At 46.8% G+C, this 17,560-nt stretch overlaps 1 protein-coding gene across 8 annotated transcripts in view; it reads right to left on the reverse strand.

Annotated features, from left to right (window-relative positions):
- Positions 1 to 15,562, reverse strand: part of DCTN1 (dynactin subunit 1) — a 29,806-nt gene extending 14,244 nt beyond the window's left edge. For 2 of the 8 annotated variants that reach the window (XM_066267430.1, XM_066267429.1), the window contains exons 1-4: positions 4,216 to 4,440; positions 2,278 to 2,523; positions 1,897 to 1,975; positions 1,706 to 1,740 (exon numbers count right to left, since the gene is read on the reverse strand). In XM_066267430.1, the coding sequence (XP_066123527.1) occupies positions 1,706 to 1,740; positions 1,897 to 1,975; positions 2,278 to 2,523; positions 4,216 to 4,248 (393 nt within the window). In that variant the 5' untranslated portion in view covers positions 4,249 to 4,440. Of the gene's footprint in view, positions 1 to 971; positions 993 to 1,705; positions 1,741 to 1,896; positions 1,976 to 2,277; positions 2,524 to 4,215; positions 4,443 to 15,366; positions 15,389 to 15,478 lie in introns of those variants that run through there. The other 6 variants (XM_066267427.1, XM_066267428.1, XM_066267423.1 and 3 more) reach the window with 6 other exon arrangements.
- Positions 15,563 to 17,560: the final 1,998 nt, after the last annotated feature.

The following is a 17,560-nucleotide window of genomic DNA, read 5'->3' on the forward strand; positions in this document are numbered from 1 at the left end:
AGCCAAGTTTCTAAGACCTTGAAATGGGTCAAGCATCCCATAGAGCATTATTTTCCTTCTTATATCCCCATTCCCACCCAAGCCTGGCCCCCAAAGCAAGTACTAGCATGTGGTCTCTTCCATGGCAAGACTTCAAAGGGAGGACCCATCACCAACCAGGAGTCAAAAGGGAAATGTTTCCTCTCCTCTCCCACTGCCCCCATCCAATAGCTCTCCATGCAAAGTCAGAAGGGCCTGAGGCCGGCTGACAACAAGGAAATCACAGAATCATACATATAGCACAGTACACGCAGATGAGACAGGCACATGCAGGTCAGAGACAGCCTGAGCACAGGCCCAAGGCAGGGGTTAGTGTGAGGAAGTGGTCATGGCAGTGACTGAAGAGTTGAGCCCCACTCCAATAACAGTTGATGGAAGGCTGCAAGGGGCAGAAGATGGGCCTCAGGCACTTCACCAGAGGAAGGAAAAGGCAGGGAAAGACTGGTGGAACAGAGTGAAGGTGGGCATTCATGGCAGTGCTCACCTAACAGCAAGCACACAGACTCTCAGGCTTTCCAGCTTGGAGCTGTTCTGTGATCTGTTCCCTGACCTCCTGCCTCCCTGCCCAACCACCTCATTTGGTACTTTCAGCAAACCTTCCAATCTCTCCTCCCACTGCCCCGAGCTCAGGCTAAGTAAGAACCCACTGAAATCCAGTAAAGGCTCTAGTTCATGCTGCTGCTGTTTACAGTCAAGTGATTGTTGTCTCTGACTATGAATCCTTAAGCTAATGAATGCTACCTGGGCCTGGACACAGAGCCCGATATCCTTGCAGCCCTCAAAGGAACTCTGAAAGCCAAGGCCACCATTTCCTCTGGCCATCCGGGCCCAAGGTCACACACATATACATGCAGCAGCCCAAGACATGCAGGACAGCTGGGGAGCGGGCTCATGGCCCTCACCCACCCAGGCACAAATAGTAAACACACCACCTTCTTAGGCTTCAGTCCCCGCTGCATGAGGAGTAGGAAAGGGAAGAGTCAGAGAACAGACACCACACTGTGCTAGCTGGCCAGACATCCTGGGTGTAGGTGTTAATACCAACTCAAGCATACACAGGTAAAGAGCGAGTCAGGTCACTATCAAGCTCTGGGTAAGTGAAATGAGGGGTCCCTCAATGATCAGTTTCCCAGATGTCCACACCCTGACCCAGAGAAGCTGGAGATTCTGAGCCCCATCCCACACACCCTGTGTGGAGCAGCCAAAGGGAGCTAGGACAGGCCCTCTGCATACCGCCTAAAACAGGGGGCAGAGGGCACAGCTCCTTACCATTCACTTGTGAACAGGAAAGATCCTTCTTCCTCTAGCTCACCCCTTAACCCCATCCCTCAGACCCTTTAGATCTTGGCAGCCTTGGGTACCAAAAGATAGGAAGTTGACAACAACATACTAGGGTCAGAACTGTCCTTCCTATCACCCCCAGCCCAGATTCCATTTGACCCTGAACTTCTGGGCCCCAATATGTAGTTGTTCTCTCCCCTACAACAGCAATTCATACCCGTACAGCTTCCTTCTCAAGGAGGCTGGAGACTAGAAGGCTAACTCAATTTACTAACTGAATTTACTCACCTACTGCTTCTACCTGCCTGGCACCAGGTCTCCCCCCTCTCTTTCTCCTTCCCCTCCTTCTCTCTATTATTTCCCACTGCCACTCCCAACCACTCACCAGTTTGCTGGTCTTCGCAACTGAGTCAGTTCCCTCTGTGGAATGCAAGAAAACATTATGGCAGATAAGAAAGCTGTAACAAGAGAAGATGGTGGTGATAGACAATCTCGGGATCCACTGTGGCCCTATGTTCTAGGAGAAGTCAAAGGGACCATGGTCGTGGAGTGGCAACTTAAGTGGGTGGTTGTTACCTCTTTTGAGGGCCTTTGAGGCGGAAGAATCAGGTGTCTCTGGGGAAGTGGTATCTGCTCCATCTTCAAATACCTGGATCTGAGGCCATAGAATAGAGTAGACATAGCCAGATCAAGAATGTTACACTGTAACACGGGCCCATCCCCAGGCCCCAAGCAAGCCTGGGGTACAGGGCAGTTCCCTAAGAATGTATCTCCAATCTTCACTCCCCCACTGTGTCCCAATCTCTCAACCAGGGACTTATGCACATGCCCAGGAAAAGGGAGCACCAATATACTCGCTGCACATACAAGAGTGTGCAAACATGCACACATACACAAACACAGAATGGTGAGTCACTCAGGGAAGTGACTCCTGCAAGGGACTCATATGGTGAGTACCTGGGACTGGCGCACAAAGATGCCATGCCCTTCATCACAAGTGAAGTACTTCTTGCCTTGGACAGTTCCATCATTCTTGCCCTTTGCTTCATCCAGAATCACGCCCACCCATTTGCCAGTGGCAAAGAGTGTGGCTCCAACATAGGCCACAGTGCCTCGGTGCCCTTTTCCAATCACCTCCACGCGGGAGCCCACTCGCAGAGGCCGGCTGCTTGCCTCTGCACTCATTCTGCTGCCGCTAGGTGTCTGAAAAACACGTGCAAACACACAGTTCAAGGCCTCAGGTCAAGGGTGTCCTAGTGCCTAAGAAAGGGACCAGAGTCCCGGACTGAAAAAGGACCAGGAGTCACTTCCCTGAACCCCATTTACAGGGTGAAATGAAGTGAACTTGCAACGTCCCTTCTGATGAATGTCAGTGACATTTCTGAACTCCTCTGGAACCTGCCAGAATTTTTAAGAGTTTATATTTAAATTTTATAACAAATCAGCATTCATTGATAGATCTGTGAATGTCACCACATGGCTGCTTTCTCAGGAGCACTAGCCACCAGCCTCTACCTCCCCCCAAAAAAGGGAATGAAGCACAAGTAATTCAGTTTGACCAGGCTCCCAGCAACCCAGTGCTCCGACTCGGAGCCTGAGCTGGAAAGACAGGAGATTCAGTAGGTGACCCCAGTGAATTCTGTTTCCCTCCCCACTGCTGCCTGTCTTCCCTGTGTTCAAATGGCTCAGGCCTCTCCCTTTCAGAAGCACACAACTGTGCCTCCTTCCAGGCCTCAGATCACCACCACTCCTTCCAGACCCGACTCCCCCCAACACCATCCACACACCTACCATTACACTCCTGGCTGCCTCTCTGCAGCCCATTCACCATTTAACTCCCTTCTTCTGACCAGAGCAGTGTTCTATCAACTCTCCACTCCCCAAGTTCTAGAGAGCCTTCCCCCATATTATGCTCTTACAAAAATAAAACAAAGGCCAGGTAAATCAAGTACTTCAGATCTGTCTTGAACTCTGCCCTCAAGATTCTGCCCAATGGTCCAAATGGATGGCTTACTACCTCAAGGATGGACAAGGCAAAGGAACAGACTACACATTGTCCTTGGGAAGCTCTCAGCTTTTGACACACCAGTGATAACAGGAAGCATGAAATTAGGACCCAAATAGGCCCACAGTTCAGAAGAAAATCACACCTGAGCCATTTTCGGCTATAGCAGCTCCATGAACCAGGGGCCTTGCAGCAAACAAATGAGGCGTGAGGAAGTAACACCATGGTCCTAAAGACTCCACAGGGCTTTCTTCCGATGCCCCTACTTGGCTTCAGAAGGCAGCCATGCCAGAGCCTGTCACTCCCTAACTCCCTTCCCTAAAGAGCCTATCCAGGAAGGTGAGCAAGGTTAGGAACTCCCAGGGGCTCCAGGACCCCAAGTCATACCTGGGATATGTAGGGTGCCTCTCATGGGCCTATCAAAATAAGGAACTGACAGTGACATAAGGCTGGCCCCAAACTTAGAGTCTCTCCCCAACCTCCAAACCCTGATATGCCTCTCTGAACCAGGTAGACACAACAGTAGATAGAGATTTATCATAGCCAGGAGAGAGAGAAAGCAAGTGACACAAAACAAAGCAGCTCTAAAGAAAGGCTTCACTGTAAAGCCATTCCAATTCACCGACCCCATTCAGAGTCCCAAAGATAGGCTAGCCCCCACCTCAGGAACCTCTGGTCGGAGGTCCAGTTAAAGCCAAAGATCACGCCTCGCCATCCCCCACTGTGGGCTCAACTCTGGGAGGGGAAGCCAGGCCAGCCTAACACCGTCAGGGCTGTGAATGGCCCCATCGCAGCTCCAGGCTGTCTCCCCAGCCCCCACAGCAATGTCCACAGGCACCAGGCCATTTCCAGCAGCCCTCCCAGGGCCATCCCAGATCAGGGCCTCTTACCCGGCTATACACGTGCCTCTTGCTCTGGGCCATGGTGCTCAACGGGCCTCAACCCACTCCCTGGCTGGCCAAAGATAGAGAGAAAAGGCAGAAACCTAAGCAGGAGGGTCAGGGCTCCAGGCCCTCATGGACAGACACAGAAGCCATCAGATGTGGCCCTACCCCATCCATGGACCTACTGGGACAGAGACGGGGACTGAAGAGCAAGTCCCCTCTGCTGCCCGAGGATTCCTAAACCCAGAGACACCGAATCCTGCTTGCCAGCTGATGAGTCTCACTCTGCGCTAGTGCTGCTCTAGACTTGTCAGGAACTGTGCTAGCCTCTGGGTCCTAGTGCCCTCATGCTTCACCTGGGCCAGACAAGAAAGGCAGGGATTAAGAGGCTAGGCCCAGCCACAGACCCTCAGCATTCACCTCTAGAGTTCACTGTCCCAGGGCTAGGAGTATAGTCCTGACACTCCTCCTAGACTGCATCCCCACCACCACCCTGCCCTTCCCACGATGTGAGGCCTCCACAGGCCTGAAAGCATCAAGTGACACCTCAAAACCATCAGCTGCCCAGAGCCTCCACACAGACAAAATGAGGGTTTTTTACCCCCTTCTCTCTCCCCTCTCTAAACTCTGGACTCAGGGTCCAAACCCATAACATTAGGGTCTGGATTTCAATCTCACACTGGGCCAGAGGAGCCAGGCCCTGCCCAACACCCAGCAAAGGAAGGCCAGTACCAGAGGCAATTTAACAAACACAGCAAAGCAAGTCAATATCCCAGGCCCCCCAATCTAGCAAAGGTTGCCAGTCGCTCTTCTCCCTTCTGGTTGTTATAAAGGGTTAGGTTCTGAACCTAAAGATTATCACATTCAATTGGATTCATAAGGGCAAAGATCACAAGCACAAGGCCCAGTTACCTTGACCACCTGCCCCTTGTACTCTTGGCCTTGCCCCTCAGGCATCTCTTTAACAGAAATAATAAGATGGTTTATTTTCAATATTTCCGTAGTTCACAAAATTTCTTTAACCATGTATTACTTTAACAATGAAAAAATGTTTGACTTAATAAGATGTGCATTCTAGTGAAGGGTCTCCAGAGGACTAACTTCATTCATTTACCCATCTAAAATGGGTTAGGAACCAACAGATCAGGGTCCTTGTTACTACGTAGCCAACAAGGTTGGCCTGGGGTCTGACCTATCGTTCCACTGGGTGTGATATAGATCTAGATCCACTGGGTGCAGAGATACCTTCCTTGTCTGAACTGGGCTTCACTGGGTCTTCTTCCACTCCACCCTCTAAGGCAGGCCAGATAGCCTAATAGCATGATAGCCAGATCTAAGGCCCCAAAACACCTCTCTACATCTTCAATCCTGGCCAGATGCTTCAGGAAACCATTTCTCTTCTCCCCTGCAAAATCTCCATGTTGCCTCCTTTGTTCCCTAAACACCATTACACAGGTGGACAGAGCCATGCAGGTCCTTACAGTATGGACTTCACATGTTCAGAACATTTTACAGTCTACAGAGCATCTCGGTTTTAGACTCAGGCTGCTTACATCCAATTCTTAGCTTCATCACTTGGTAGCTACATAAATTCAGTCCAGTTATTTAACATCTCTGTGCCTTGATTTCCTCATCTGTCAATTGGGGACAATCAAAGAACATATCTCAGGGAGCTATTGTGCAGACCAGCTGAGATACTCCACATAAAATATTTAAGACATTGCCTAGTATTTAATAAGTATTCAACAGAAGCTAGCTAATAACAATGTTGTTATCATCATATTTGGACATCACAATAACACCAGACATTGCTGACAAGGACACTGAGGCTTAGAGAACTGGGTCAATTCCCTGAAGTTACACAGAAGGTGAGAAGTAGAACCAAAACTGGAACCAAAGCCTAGACTAAAACTCTCTGCACATGTTCACTGTTATCACACGTACCTCTAGGATCCCAAGGCCATGCTCTCCCTCTAGACCAGTGGTTTTCAACCTTTTCACACTTGGAGACCAGTGAAAATATGAGAATTATTTCAGGGACTGCTAGGGCAGAAATCACTGAGCATAACGGAATTCAACTAAGATCACTGGTCTATAATCTTCATACATCAGAGTGGTTAACTCTTTTGTGAACTGGCATGAAATTTCTGGCAGACTGGCACCAATCTGTGGACCAGCGGTTGAAAAACACAGCTCTAGATCACACTGCGTTCAGAGATTCAAAAGAGCTCGGATATAAGAACCACCTCACAACTCACTAGCCACACAGGTACATATAGTCACCTAACTTTTTGAGAGGCTGTTTCTGCTCCTATAACATGGGGATAATAATCAACATTAATGTTATGAGGCTCAAATAAGATAAAGCACAGAAAAGTCCATAAGCTGTAGAAGTGCAAAGAATCACCTGGCATGACAACAGATAGTATATAAGTCTTGAACTATCTAACCAATAAATACTATAAGGATTTCAGACAGGAGAAAGATAAGCTAGAAAGAAAAGGGGTACGTGACTATGCTTCAAATTTTAGATTGTTTTTTGGATATGTGGAGAAGAAAGACCTACAAAAACTTTAAGTTGTGAACACAGTATGAGTAAAGACAAACAATTTTACTTCACTGGGGAATATCAAAGAAGACTAGCTGGACTGAAATGAAGAACTCAAGATAAGTTCTATTAAACTATAAGCCTTTTGCCTGACCAGGCAGTGGCTCAGTGGATGGAGCGTCGGACTTGGATGCAGAGGACCCAGGTTCGAAATCCTGAGGTCACGAGCTTGAGCGCAGGTTCATCTGGTTTGAGCAAAGCTCACCAGCTTGAGCCCAAGGTCACTGGCTTGAGCAAGGGGTTACTCGGTCTGCTGTAGCTCCCCGGTCAAGGCACATATGAGAAAGCAATCAGTGAACAACTAAGGAGCCGCAACAAAAGAATTGATGCTTCTCATCTCTCTCTTTTCCTGTCTGTCTGTCCCTATCTGTCCCTCTCTGTTACAAAATAACAAAACAAAAAAAATATAATAAGCCTTTCAAAGTAGAGCCCACAACTATTCCTCTTTATGATCCCATCACCCATAGCTCAGAGAGTCAATCATTTATTGACTAATTAAATACATTAATATTGAGATACACTAGAAGGAAGTATAGATAGTAAATTTAATAACACCTATAGATAGATGTCCTTGATACAATAACAACAGGAAGCCAGGCTCTTCCTGAGCATGAGGCTAGCATAATGGAAACTACTTTAGGAAGATCAAACTGGTGGCACAGTAGGGTGATGGGAGAGAGGAGCAACTTGGTAAAGATGGGGATAACAGCAAGGGGGCTGCTGCAACAATGAGCAAGGAGTGAGGAGGGTCACGACAGAGAGAGAAAAGAGGCCCATTTAGCAAAAGTACCAACAAGTCCTGGGAAGACAGGAAGAGAGATTAGACATGGAGAAAGAGGCATGGGTCTGCGTGGGCTCCACAGACAGAGATGTGGGCACAGCCTTAGTTCTCCTACTCCCTCACCTTATGACTCTGATCAAGATATTTAACTCAGAGCCCCAGTTATCTTGTCTGAAAAAAGGAGGAAATAATGCCTATTGCACAGGGATGTTATAAGGACTCAACAAGATTTTTTTAAAAGACTTTATTTATTCATTATAGAGAGGAGAGAGAGAGAGAGAGAGAGAGAGAGAGAGAGAGAGAGAGAAGGGGGGGAGGAGCAGGAAGCATCAACTCCCATATGTGCCTTGACCAGGCAAGCCCAGGGTTTTGAACTGGCAACCTCAGTGTTTCCAGGTTGACGCTTTATCCACTGCGCCACCACAGGTCAGGCAAGACTCAACAAGATTGAAGTAAACCATTTAGCACAGTGCCAGGCACAGAATAAGTGCTCAAGGAACTACAGACATCATCTTCATCATAACTGGCAGGGTGCATCATGGTGAAACTGCACACAGTAGGAACTCAAATGTTGCATAAATAAATGAATGCACGAATAAGTGAGTGAATGAATGAATGAGAAATTGGGAGTTTTCAAGCATGAAAAATGGAATGATGATTGAAAACATTAACAGAATTGGGTGGAGGAATGGGAAGGGAAACTGAACATGTCAGCAGAAAGTAAGTCTTGTTCTTAGGGCATCCTCTGGGGCAAATTTACCTGTGTACACTAACGCATGCATTTCATGATCTCCTTCCAAAATGCACCTGTCATGCAGACAAAGCAGATTCCATTATCTCCAATCTACAGGTGATGGACCTGAGTCTCAGAAGTCATATGACTCACTCTCAGTCTCATGGCCTGAAAATGGCAGGGGGCACATTTGACAGGTATATAATCCTTCCACAGCACCACTGGGCCCCACCTCATGTCACACAGCACAGTTCCAAGTTACATGTTCCCTCAGCCAAGGAGAAGACAGATACTCCCTAGATTTTTAATCCATTTTCCTCCCTAATGATATTAAATACTACTAAAATGCCTAGGAAAATAGGAAAGAAGAAAAATTCTGCATCTGATAAACAGGTCTTGGAGAACATTTCAGAATATGACAGGAAAACAGGTCGATTGTTGGGAATTAAGGAGGAAAGCCTTTGTGGCACCCAGCCTGTGCCACTTCTACCTTGCTTTTCCTGGTACAACAGCATCCTTGGAACTCTTGACCACCTCTTGTCTTGCCTCACCTAACCTTGACCCTGGGCTAATGCAACTGTTGGCTTTCCCTGATCCCACTCATAAAGGAACTGGTTTGAAATCCAGGTAGTTTGACAGTGGGGTCCACACACTTGAACTGAACTGCATTAGGCATTGGGTACAGACTGGTTTGGTTACAAAGAGATATAATGAAACAATGGTAATTAGTAAGATCCAGATTTTCTAAGACCAGAGTGAAGTTATACATCCCTGAAAGCACTAGTAGGAAAGGGCTAGGTGTGGATGGAAGTCCCTTAGGAAAGGAGAGGTATGCTGAGTGGGGAATGGAGGCTAGGAGCCTGGAAGGCTGAAATCCAGCTATACACAGGAAGCCAGAAGAAAGACCTACAGGGCCTTTTGTTCCTAGGTCCTACTCCCATATCTGCTTTAAAGATCTCACACAGAGAGGGCCTAGACCTTCTCTAGCGCCTTATTATCCCCAGAAATGTCTGCAGGCCATTCCCAATCTGCATGCAGCTCTACCTTCTCCCAAAGTATGAATACCCAGTGACTGCCAGGCCAGCCTCCAATAGGGCCCAGACCTCCAAGACCCAGCAAGGAAAATGACACAATATGCTTCACTTATCCTCGATAAAAGGACCTTTTGCAGGAAGGCAACACTGGAGTGCAGGCCAGTACTCAAGAACTGCACCCCTGCCAGTGCCAGCATAAGTCCTACTTAGCCGCCTGTTTGAAGTTCCTCCTGGTCCTTCCTCATGAATCAACCTGCACATCTCTGGCACTAGGACCCTGCAGGCAGGGAATCCAGAGCCTGCGCTCTAAAAACAGAGATGCACCATTTCACAACTTCAGCAAAAGCCAAAGCAGCCAACAAAGCCACAGCCACCTGGGCTGTGCTGGGCTCTGCCTTTTGGGCAGCTCTCTGGCCACTCCCCAGAAACAGAGAATTCTGTCCTCTCTCTTTTTAAATCCACGTCATCACCTGATCATAATGGAAATCAATCTCAAGTCACCGCGCAAAGGCGTATCCATGGCAACCTCAAGACGAAGGACACGGAAATGATGTTCCAGTGGCTGCAGCAGAAAGAGGTAAGTCCATTTCTCCTCTACCCATGCCATCCCACCATTCCCGCTTTCACTCAAGTCAGGAGTTCCCCTTACCTGCAAGTTCTAATGACCGCAACAATGGGGAAAACACAAAAGGTAAGTATTAATTATCTATGCTATTATGTAAGGTTATAGCTCTTTCTAGTCCCATGATGGCAGAAAAAATTCTTTTTCTGGCTGACAAAGATCTCTTTTTTTTATTCACAGTCTCAGCCTATAATACCTTACACTATTAGTCATTGTCTGTCTAGTCAAGATGCTGATATGTCACTCAAGGATCCCAGAGTTTCCTGCATAGTTGTAAAAAGCTGGCAGCACACTAACCTCACCACCCTGCTCATCCACGTCCTGATTGTACCCACAGACTGGTGTGGTAAGACTCCCTCCTTAGCAGCCCTAGACTCCAGCCCCTCAAGGTCTAGACACTGTGAGATGGAATTAAATTCCTGCCTTCTTTGATGCCTCAGGGGAAGGAATGCCATTTTTGTAGAAGAGATTCATCAAACATAAAAGTACCGCAAAGCCTAAGTAATCCTCCATGCTTCAATTTCCTCTTCTGTAAAATGGAGATAATAATACCACCTTTCTAACAGAGTTGTTGGAAAAATCACACTAAGAATGCCTGAAGAGCACTTAGAAGAGTGCCTGGTATACAGTGCTCAGTAAATGCCAGGCATTATTACAGAGAGGAGGACAGCGTATTTCGGTATTTTGAAGGGTACTCACAAGTCTGCTGTCTCTCCCTTTCCCTGGTCAGCTATTTCATGCCTCCCTTACTACTTTCAAGTCCCTATTCCTGTCTGAGCCCCTCAGCACATAACCTGAAAAAGAATCTGAGCCTATTAGATGAGAATTCCTTTGCAAATTTAGATATATCTGCAATAGACATTGCCTCCTTCTGTATACCTTCTTTCCTTACTTCTGCCATTCCTCTACAAAGGAAACGACCCCTTATAATCAGGGCCAACCCCTTTCTTTTTCTCTGAGGACCTGACTGAACAATCCTTTCCCTTGTGCCTTCCACTGCACCCTCTCTGCTGGCTCTTACATGTCATCGGATAACCTATACTCAGACTCTTCTAGGAATACTGCTTCTAGTCTGTAACTGCCTCCACAAGTTGCCAACATCTCTTTATCTCTTTTCCTTTCTTCCCAGCTGAACTAGTCAGTGAGTACACCCTCCTTGCCCTCACTTCCCATCCATTCCTCCCTCTGCCTGGTTCCCGTCCCTAACACTCCACTGAGGCTGCTCACACTAAAATAAGTAAGAGCCCCGTGACCACAACCTAACCACCTAATCTCAAGACACACTTCCCAAGCTCCCCCTACTTGATCTCCCTGTGGCAACCGAGGCTGACCCTTTTCCTGGAACTTTTTCCTCTACTACATTCTCTTTCCCTTTGTGTACTCATCCTTCTCACCTCCTGTTATCTTCAGCCTTCTGTAAGCGCGGCTGGGCTCATTTATTCCCACAGCATCAACTACCACTTTCACCTACCGCCCATAGGCACAGACTCTTCTGAACCTCAGACCCACATTTTCACCTGTCTGCCAAGTGCCACAGATGCCCCCAAGTTCAACATGTCTCAACATGCTATCCTCCCCTCTTCCTCCTCTCTGTTCCCTTTACTACTGAAACCACCATTACCCAAAATAGAAAACAGTCATCTCAGCTATTCCCTCTCTCTTGTTCTATCCAGAGCCCGGCCTTACACCATGCCCAGGTTACTCAAGTCTCCAGGTGTCCCTCATCCAGATTCTCCCCTTCCAGTTTACTTCCACACTTTCCCAAATACAATGTACTCACCTCCCTGCCTAAAACCTTCCAATGCTTTCCGTGCCTACAAAAATAAATCTTAGTTCAGCACTACAAGCCATTAAAAACCTGGCTTTGTTACATATCTAGTCTCATCGATCACTTCTCCTTTGAGACCAAAGTTCTCTTATATTCCAGCCACTTGAATTCACTTACCTTCTCCCGTATGCCTCTGCAGATGCTGCAAATGTCACTAGGGCCATTCTCTTCTCATCTTCAAGGCTCAGCTCAAATATCACCTTTCTTGAGGATTCCCCATCATCTCCACATCTCCAGACAGCATTAGTTAATCCCTCCTCCACCATCACACAGCATTTTGGACGTATCTCTTATGATATCATATTTTATTTAAAATATTGTTTCCCTTGTCCCATCATGAATTTCCCCAGGGCAGAGAGCTTTTATTCACCTCAGTATCCTAAGCACCGAACACTGAAAACTCTCAATGTTGATCAGATGCCTGCACCAACACCAGGCTCTGGGATATAATTTGGCTCTGACAGCTCTCCCATGGAGGAGCTCCATCCTTAAAGAGCACTCTCACCACGAGATTACAAGTCACACATTCTGTGTGCTGGAGTCATGCACACACATTCCAGCAAAGGTAGCTCTTTCCTCTCTACATAGGAGCCCAAGAAACTAAAATTGCAGAGACAGTCCCAAGTCCTGTGAAAATTGGTAGTGACACTAAATCTCAATCTCAAAGGCTTCCAAGGTAAAAGGATCACAGAAAAACCTCTGGGCTCTAAAAAAAAGTGCAGCTCTTCTGGGAAAACAACTTTAGTGAGGCTTTGGGTATGACAAGGGTCTATAACCTGGAATAACCCTGGAGATATATATAGGAGCTTCGGGAGGTCAGACTGGACACCAAATGTGTCCATCAACCAAGTGTAACTGCGCCTAGACTGAACTTCAATAGAAAAATTATATAAAGCCACATTCAGAGTCTTGATGATAGTAAACTCTAAATACATTTGAATCAGTACTTACTTCTCAGGGGACAGAGGACCCAGTTCTCATTTCCCTTGGTCAAATAACCCAAGTCCCCTCAGCACCAGCCAGCATCTGGAGAGAGGCTAAGCAACCTGGGAATCCTCTACTACAATCCTTCCCAAACCATAACTCTAGAAAGCCACTGGCAATGATAAAGATGGCACAGTGAAATCTATAGTGGCAGTTGTCAATGCTATTATGATTCTCCCAACTCTTCTGGCTCCTCTCTAACAACTTCTACTTTGCATCATCATGTCCATCAGGCCCAACTTACAAATTCTTCCTTAGTACTGCTGTGTACACCCTTCCTTTATTCTCCATTACCATCGTCGTCACTTTGGTCTGCCATTTAATAGCTTTGAGAATTAAAGCAAATCATTTTCCCTCTTTAATGCCTCATCTATAACACTACTAGGTCTACCTCACAAGATTATTAAGTCAAATGAAATCATGCCTGTGAAAGGTCCTGTAATCTGTAAATGTAATACATTAGTACAAGGCATTACTATTATCAGCAACTTAATCCTCTGTTACTGACATGTGAAGCATACCAGACACCCCACCTCGCTCCTTCTCTACTTCCAACCCCATTATACACCACAGTAAAAAAAAAAACAAAAAAAAACACTATACACTCTAACATATTGCTTTACCCATATATCTCACCTGCATAGAATCAGAATCTTTCACTAACATACCATTTCTTACTTAGACCAAATGGTCCTAGCTCTGAATTAATGCACTGTCATCTCCACACTACTGTCAGCCACTTAGAATGCCTTCCCTTGTCTTGCAAGCCCCATCCATCTTCAAAGTCCAGCTAAAGACCTCACTACACTCCATGTAGTGGGACTAAATTTAAAAGAAACAGACTGAAACATCATGGAGAATTAAGGGCAATTTCTTGGGGGGGGGGCAGAGACAGAAAGTCAGAGAGACGGACAGATTGGGACAGACAGACAGGAAGCGAGAGAAATGAGAAACATCAGTTCTTCTTTGCGGCTCCTTAGTTGTTCATTGATTGATTTTTCATATGTGCCTTGACCCGGGGCTACAGCAGACTGAGTGACCCCCTGCTTGAGCCAAAGACCTTGAGCTCAACCTGGTGAGCCTTGATCAAACCAGGTGAGCCCGCGCTCAGGCTGGCGACCTCGGGGTCTTGAACCTGGATCATCCATATCCCAGTCCAATGCTCTATCCACTGCACCACCGCCTGGTAAAGCAAGGGCAATTTTGTTTGGAGAAAACTTGGAACAGTTGTCACCTATTACTGTGAGTCACCTTTTTAAGAGAAATTACACTTTTTTTCTATTTGATTCTAAGAAATAACCTGGGACCACAAGATGGAAGTTGCAAAGATGTATTTGAGCAACAAAACTTCCTTATTGACCTATCCTAAGATAAAAGGGAATGCTGTGTATGTGGTAAATTTCCCATCATTAGAAATGTTCAAGCCCAAACTGGCCACTGGACAAGTATATTTTAGATGGAATTCAGCTGTCACAAGGGTAACGGTAGTAGAATAATAACATTGAGATTGTTCTGGAAAGCAGGAAGCAGAACATCATTTCCACTTTCAATCCAGCGACTTATACCCTTAGTACTCAAAGTGTAGGATAGGAGCACCATCACCATCACCTGGGAACTTGTTAGAAATTAGAAATAAATGTACAACCAACCAGAATGTTTATATTAACAAGACCCCCTGGTGTATGCACCAGTAAAATTCATAACACTTACCTACACTACACTACCCCTTGCAAACCTGGAGTTTCATTCTGGAACTGCAGTTCCAAACTGTTTCAGATGTTAAACGGGCAGCGCCCAAGAAAAACAGTATGTCTTACTCAAATCTGGGAAACTCTCCACACTATACTTCCAGTGGGGTATTCCTGGTATCACCATTACCATATTAACAGTTCTGAAATACTTTGTAGCAGAGCAAACTTTAACCATGAAGTTTCTGAACATATTTGAGAACAAAACGCCTTTTAAAATGTGTTAACGTTCCCATGGCTCAGGCAGTCCACCAGGTAAAGAATATCAATGGAGATCTCACAGCACCTTGACTCTCAGTATCTTAAGCACACTACATCAGCAGGTGGTCAATATGGGCTTGCCTCTCTCCTCACTGCAATATACGAGAAGTTTCTAAATCACTGCCTTCTTAAATTCAGCAGCGTTCCTCATCTGTGTGATTGAGCTGGGTTCTGCCTGAAGACAAGACAGATGCGCAAGATGACTTCTCTCAAGTGTCATTCCGCCAGCTAAGGCGGACCCCAGCAGTGAGAAACACAGACACACCAAACCCATATGCAGGCCCCCATGCTTGAGTCCACGGTTTTCTGATTTTCGTTTTGACATAAACTTCTCAACCATGTGCCTACAGAAAACCTGTGGCTCGGAATAGGTTCAGGGATGCCTCGGGCGCGCCCAGGAAAGGAGAGACCCTTGCAGTTCAGGAGGAATTCAGGGCGCAATCACGCAGACCGGAGGACACCGCGGGGCTGAGCGCTCTGTTGGGAGGGACCAGCCCAGACCCCGACGGCCCACCACCCCCGCCGCGGCCCACCCCTGCTGTCCCCCACCCCGCACACCGGGTTCCGTGCTGCCCCAGGCCAGCGCCGAGGCCCTAGTCCAGCGCCGGGAACCTCGCGAACACGCAGGGGGCGGCGAAGGAGACGGTTGGCACAGTCGCCGCCTCCGTACCTGTTGGGTAAGGGGCTCCGCGCCCTGCTCCAGCCCCACCGGCGAGCGACGCCCGAGACCTTGCCGTCTAGCCCCGCCCCGCTCCGCCCCGCCCCGCTCGTGTGGCTGTCCGACGCGCCGTCCGACCCCTTCAGGCCCACCCAGACCCTCTCGCCCTGTGTCCAGGGAACACGCTGCTTTTTACCGAACATTGATCTGGGTTAAAAACTGCGCGCTAAAAGAGGCTGAGGAGACATCGATCAGGCACAAAGCTGGACACCCGGAGTGAAATATGCGCGTGCGCACTGTGCCTGGGAAACCGACTAGGACCACAGGAGAGACGCGTCTTGGCCAGTGCCCTCTGCGGGCGGGCAAGAGACAGCACAGACTGGCTGGAGGTCTCTTTTGCAGCCAGCAAATGGTTCTCCCGGAAGGTCGGAAAGCTTTTTGATGCTAAACTGCTAATTAAAACCATAGTGATAAACCATTTCTCGTCAGTTAGCTTGATGAAAAAAATTAAAATTTTGCGGCTACTCAGTGTTGTTCACCATAAGGGGATACAGGCATTCTCATGCTCTTATGATGCTAATACAAAATAACGCAAATTTACATAATGACATTTTGGCATTTTTTTATTTAAAAAGAGAAAACATTAAAACGTACAGACCCTTTGACTCAATGCATCCACTTCTAATGTAGCCAAGAAAACAAAAGACAGAGCAGGTGTTCAAAGATACAGGTATAGGCCCTGGCCGGTTGGCTCAGCGGTAGAGCGTCGGCCTGGTGTGTGGGGGACCCGGGTTCGATTCCCGGCCAGGGCACATAGGAGAAGCGCCCATTTGCTTCTCCACCACCACCCCCCCTTCCTCTCTGTCTCTCTCTTCCCCTCCCGCAGCCAAGGCTCCATTGGAGCAAAGATGGCCCGGGCACTGGGGATGGCTCCTTGGCCTCTGCCCTAGGTGCTAGAGTGGAAATCTGCACCAAATAAAAGGAAAACTCTCCCAGTTTCATACCTATTCAGTGCAGTTCGATGTGGGCTCCATTTGTTGCCCTACACACATCCAAACAATAGTGAAGTTCTTGCCACACACAGGTAAGGACGTCTGGTGTAACAGAGTGAATAATGTCTGTGATTCTCTGTTTTAAGTGATTAATGTCGTGGCGCTTCATTATAAACGCGCCGGTATTCACGTTGCACTTTGGTCACGGATTCAAATTTAGCGAGCCACAGAACACACTGAACTTTCCTCTGTACCGTCCACATCTTGACTGAAATGGCCGTGGGCTGCTCTGCTGTATACATGGTGTTACGTCATCATCTGTGCATGCGCACATGCTGCCACATCATCCTACAGAAACTGGGAGGGTTTTCCTTTTATTTGGTGCAGATTTCACATTTCTATCGTCTTTTGTTGGTTTCCTGTGACCGGTCAAAAGTGCACCATGACTTTACAGACACACTGTATGTAAAGAGTTTGAAATACATATAACTACAGGGGGTCTTTGGGTTACATAATCAGAATTTTGGTGTAAGTCAAAACACACCCTAGCCTAAGTCACTTACCTATCCTAACAGTTATAAAATCATAATCTAGAACATAAAAACACAAGTAAGCCACAGAAAAAGGAAAAGGACATAAATGTACTGTAGTAACAATAAAACAAACAAACAAAATTCTTACCTTTATTCCTGTGGTTGGCTTGCATACTGGAAGGGGCATTGCAAGGTGGGAGAGAGTGACCTATTGAGAGAAGGAAGCTGGAGAGTCAGGAGAACCTGCAGAAAGTGCTAGAGCCACTGGATCAGGTGAATCATGATTGCCTAAGGAACATGCAGGAGACGAAACACTCATCAAGACTGTCATAACCAGAAGACCCCTATATTGTTTGGTTTTTTAGTGAGTGAGATACAGACAGAAAAAGGAAAGAGATGAGAAGTATCAACTCATAGTTGTGGCACCTTAGTTGTTCATTGATTGCTTTCCAGGTATATCTTTAAAATACATTGGGGTCAAATAATAAATGCATCTATAATTTTAGTAGAAACAGCCTCCATCCTCTTCAATTAAATAGAAATAGTATAAATTTAAATAAATTTTTGAA

The sequence above is a fragment of the Saccopteryx bilineata genome, chromosome 3 (genome assembly GCF_036850765.1).
Source record: "Saccopteryx bilineata isolate mSacBil1 chromosome 3, mSacBil1_pri_phased_curated, whole genome shotgun sequence".
NCBI lineage: Eukaryota > Metazoa > Chordata > Mammalia > Chiroptera > Emballonuridae > Saccopteryx > Saccopteryx bilineata.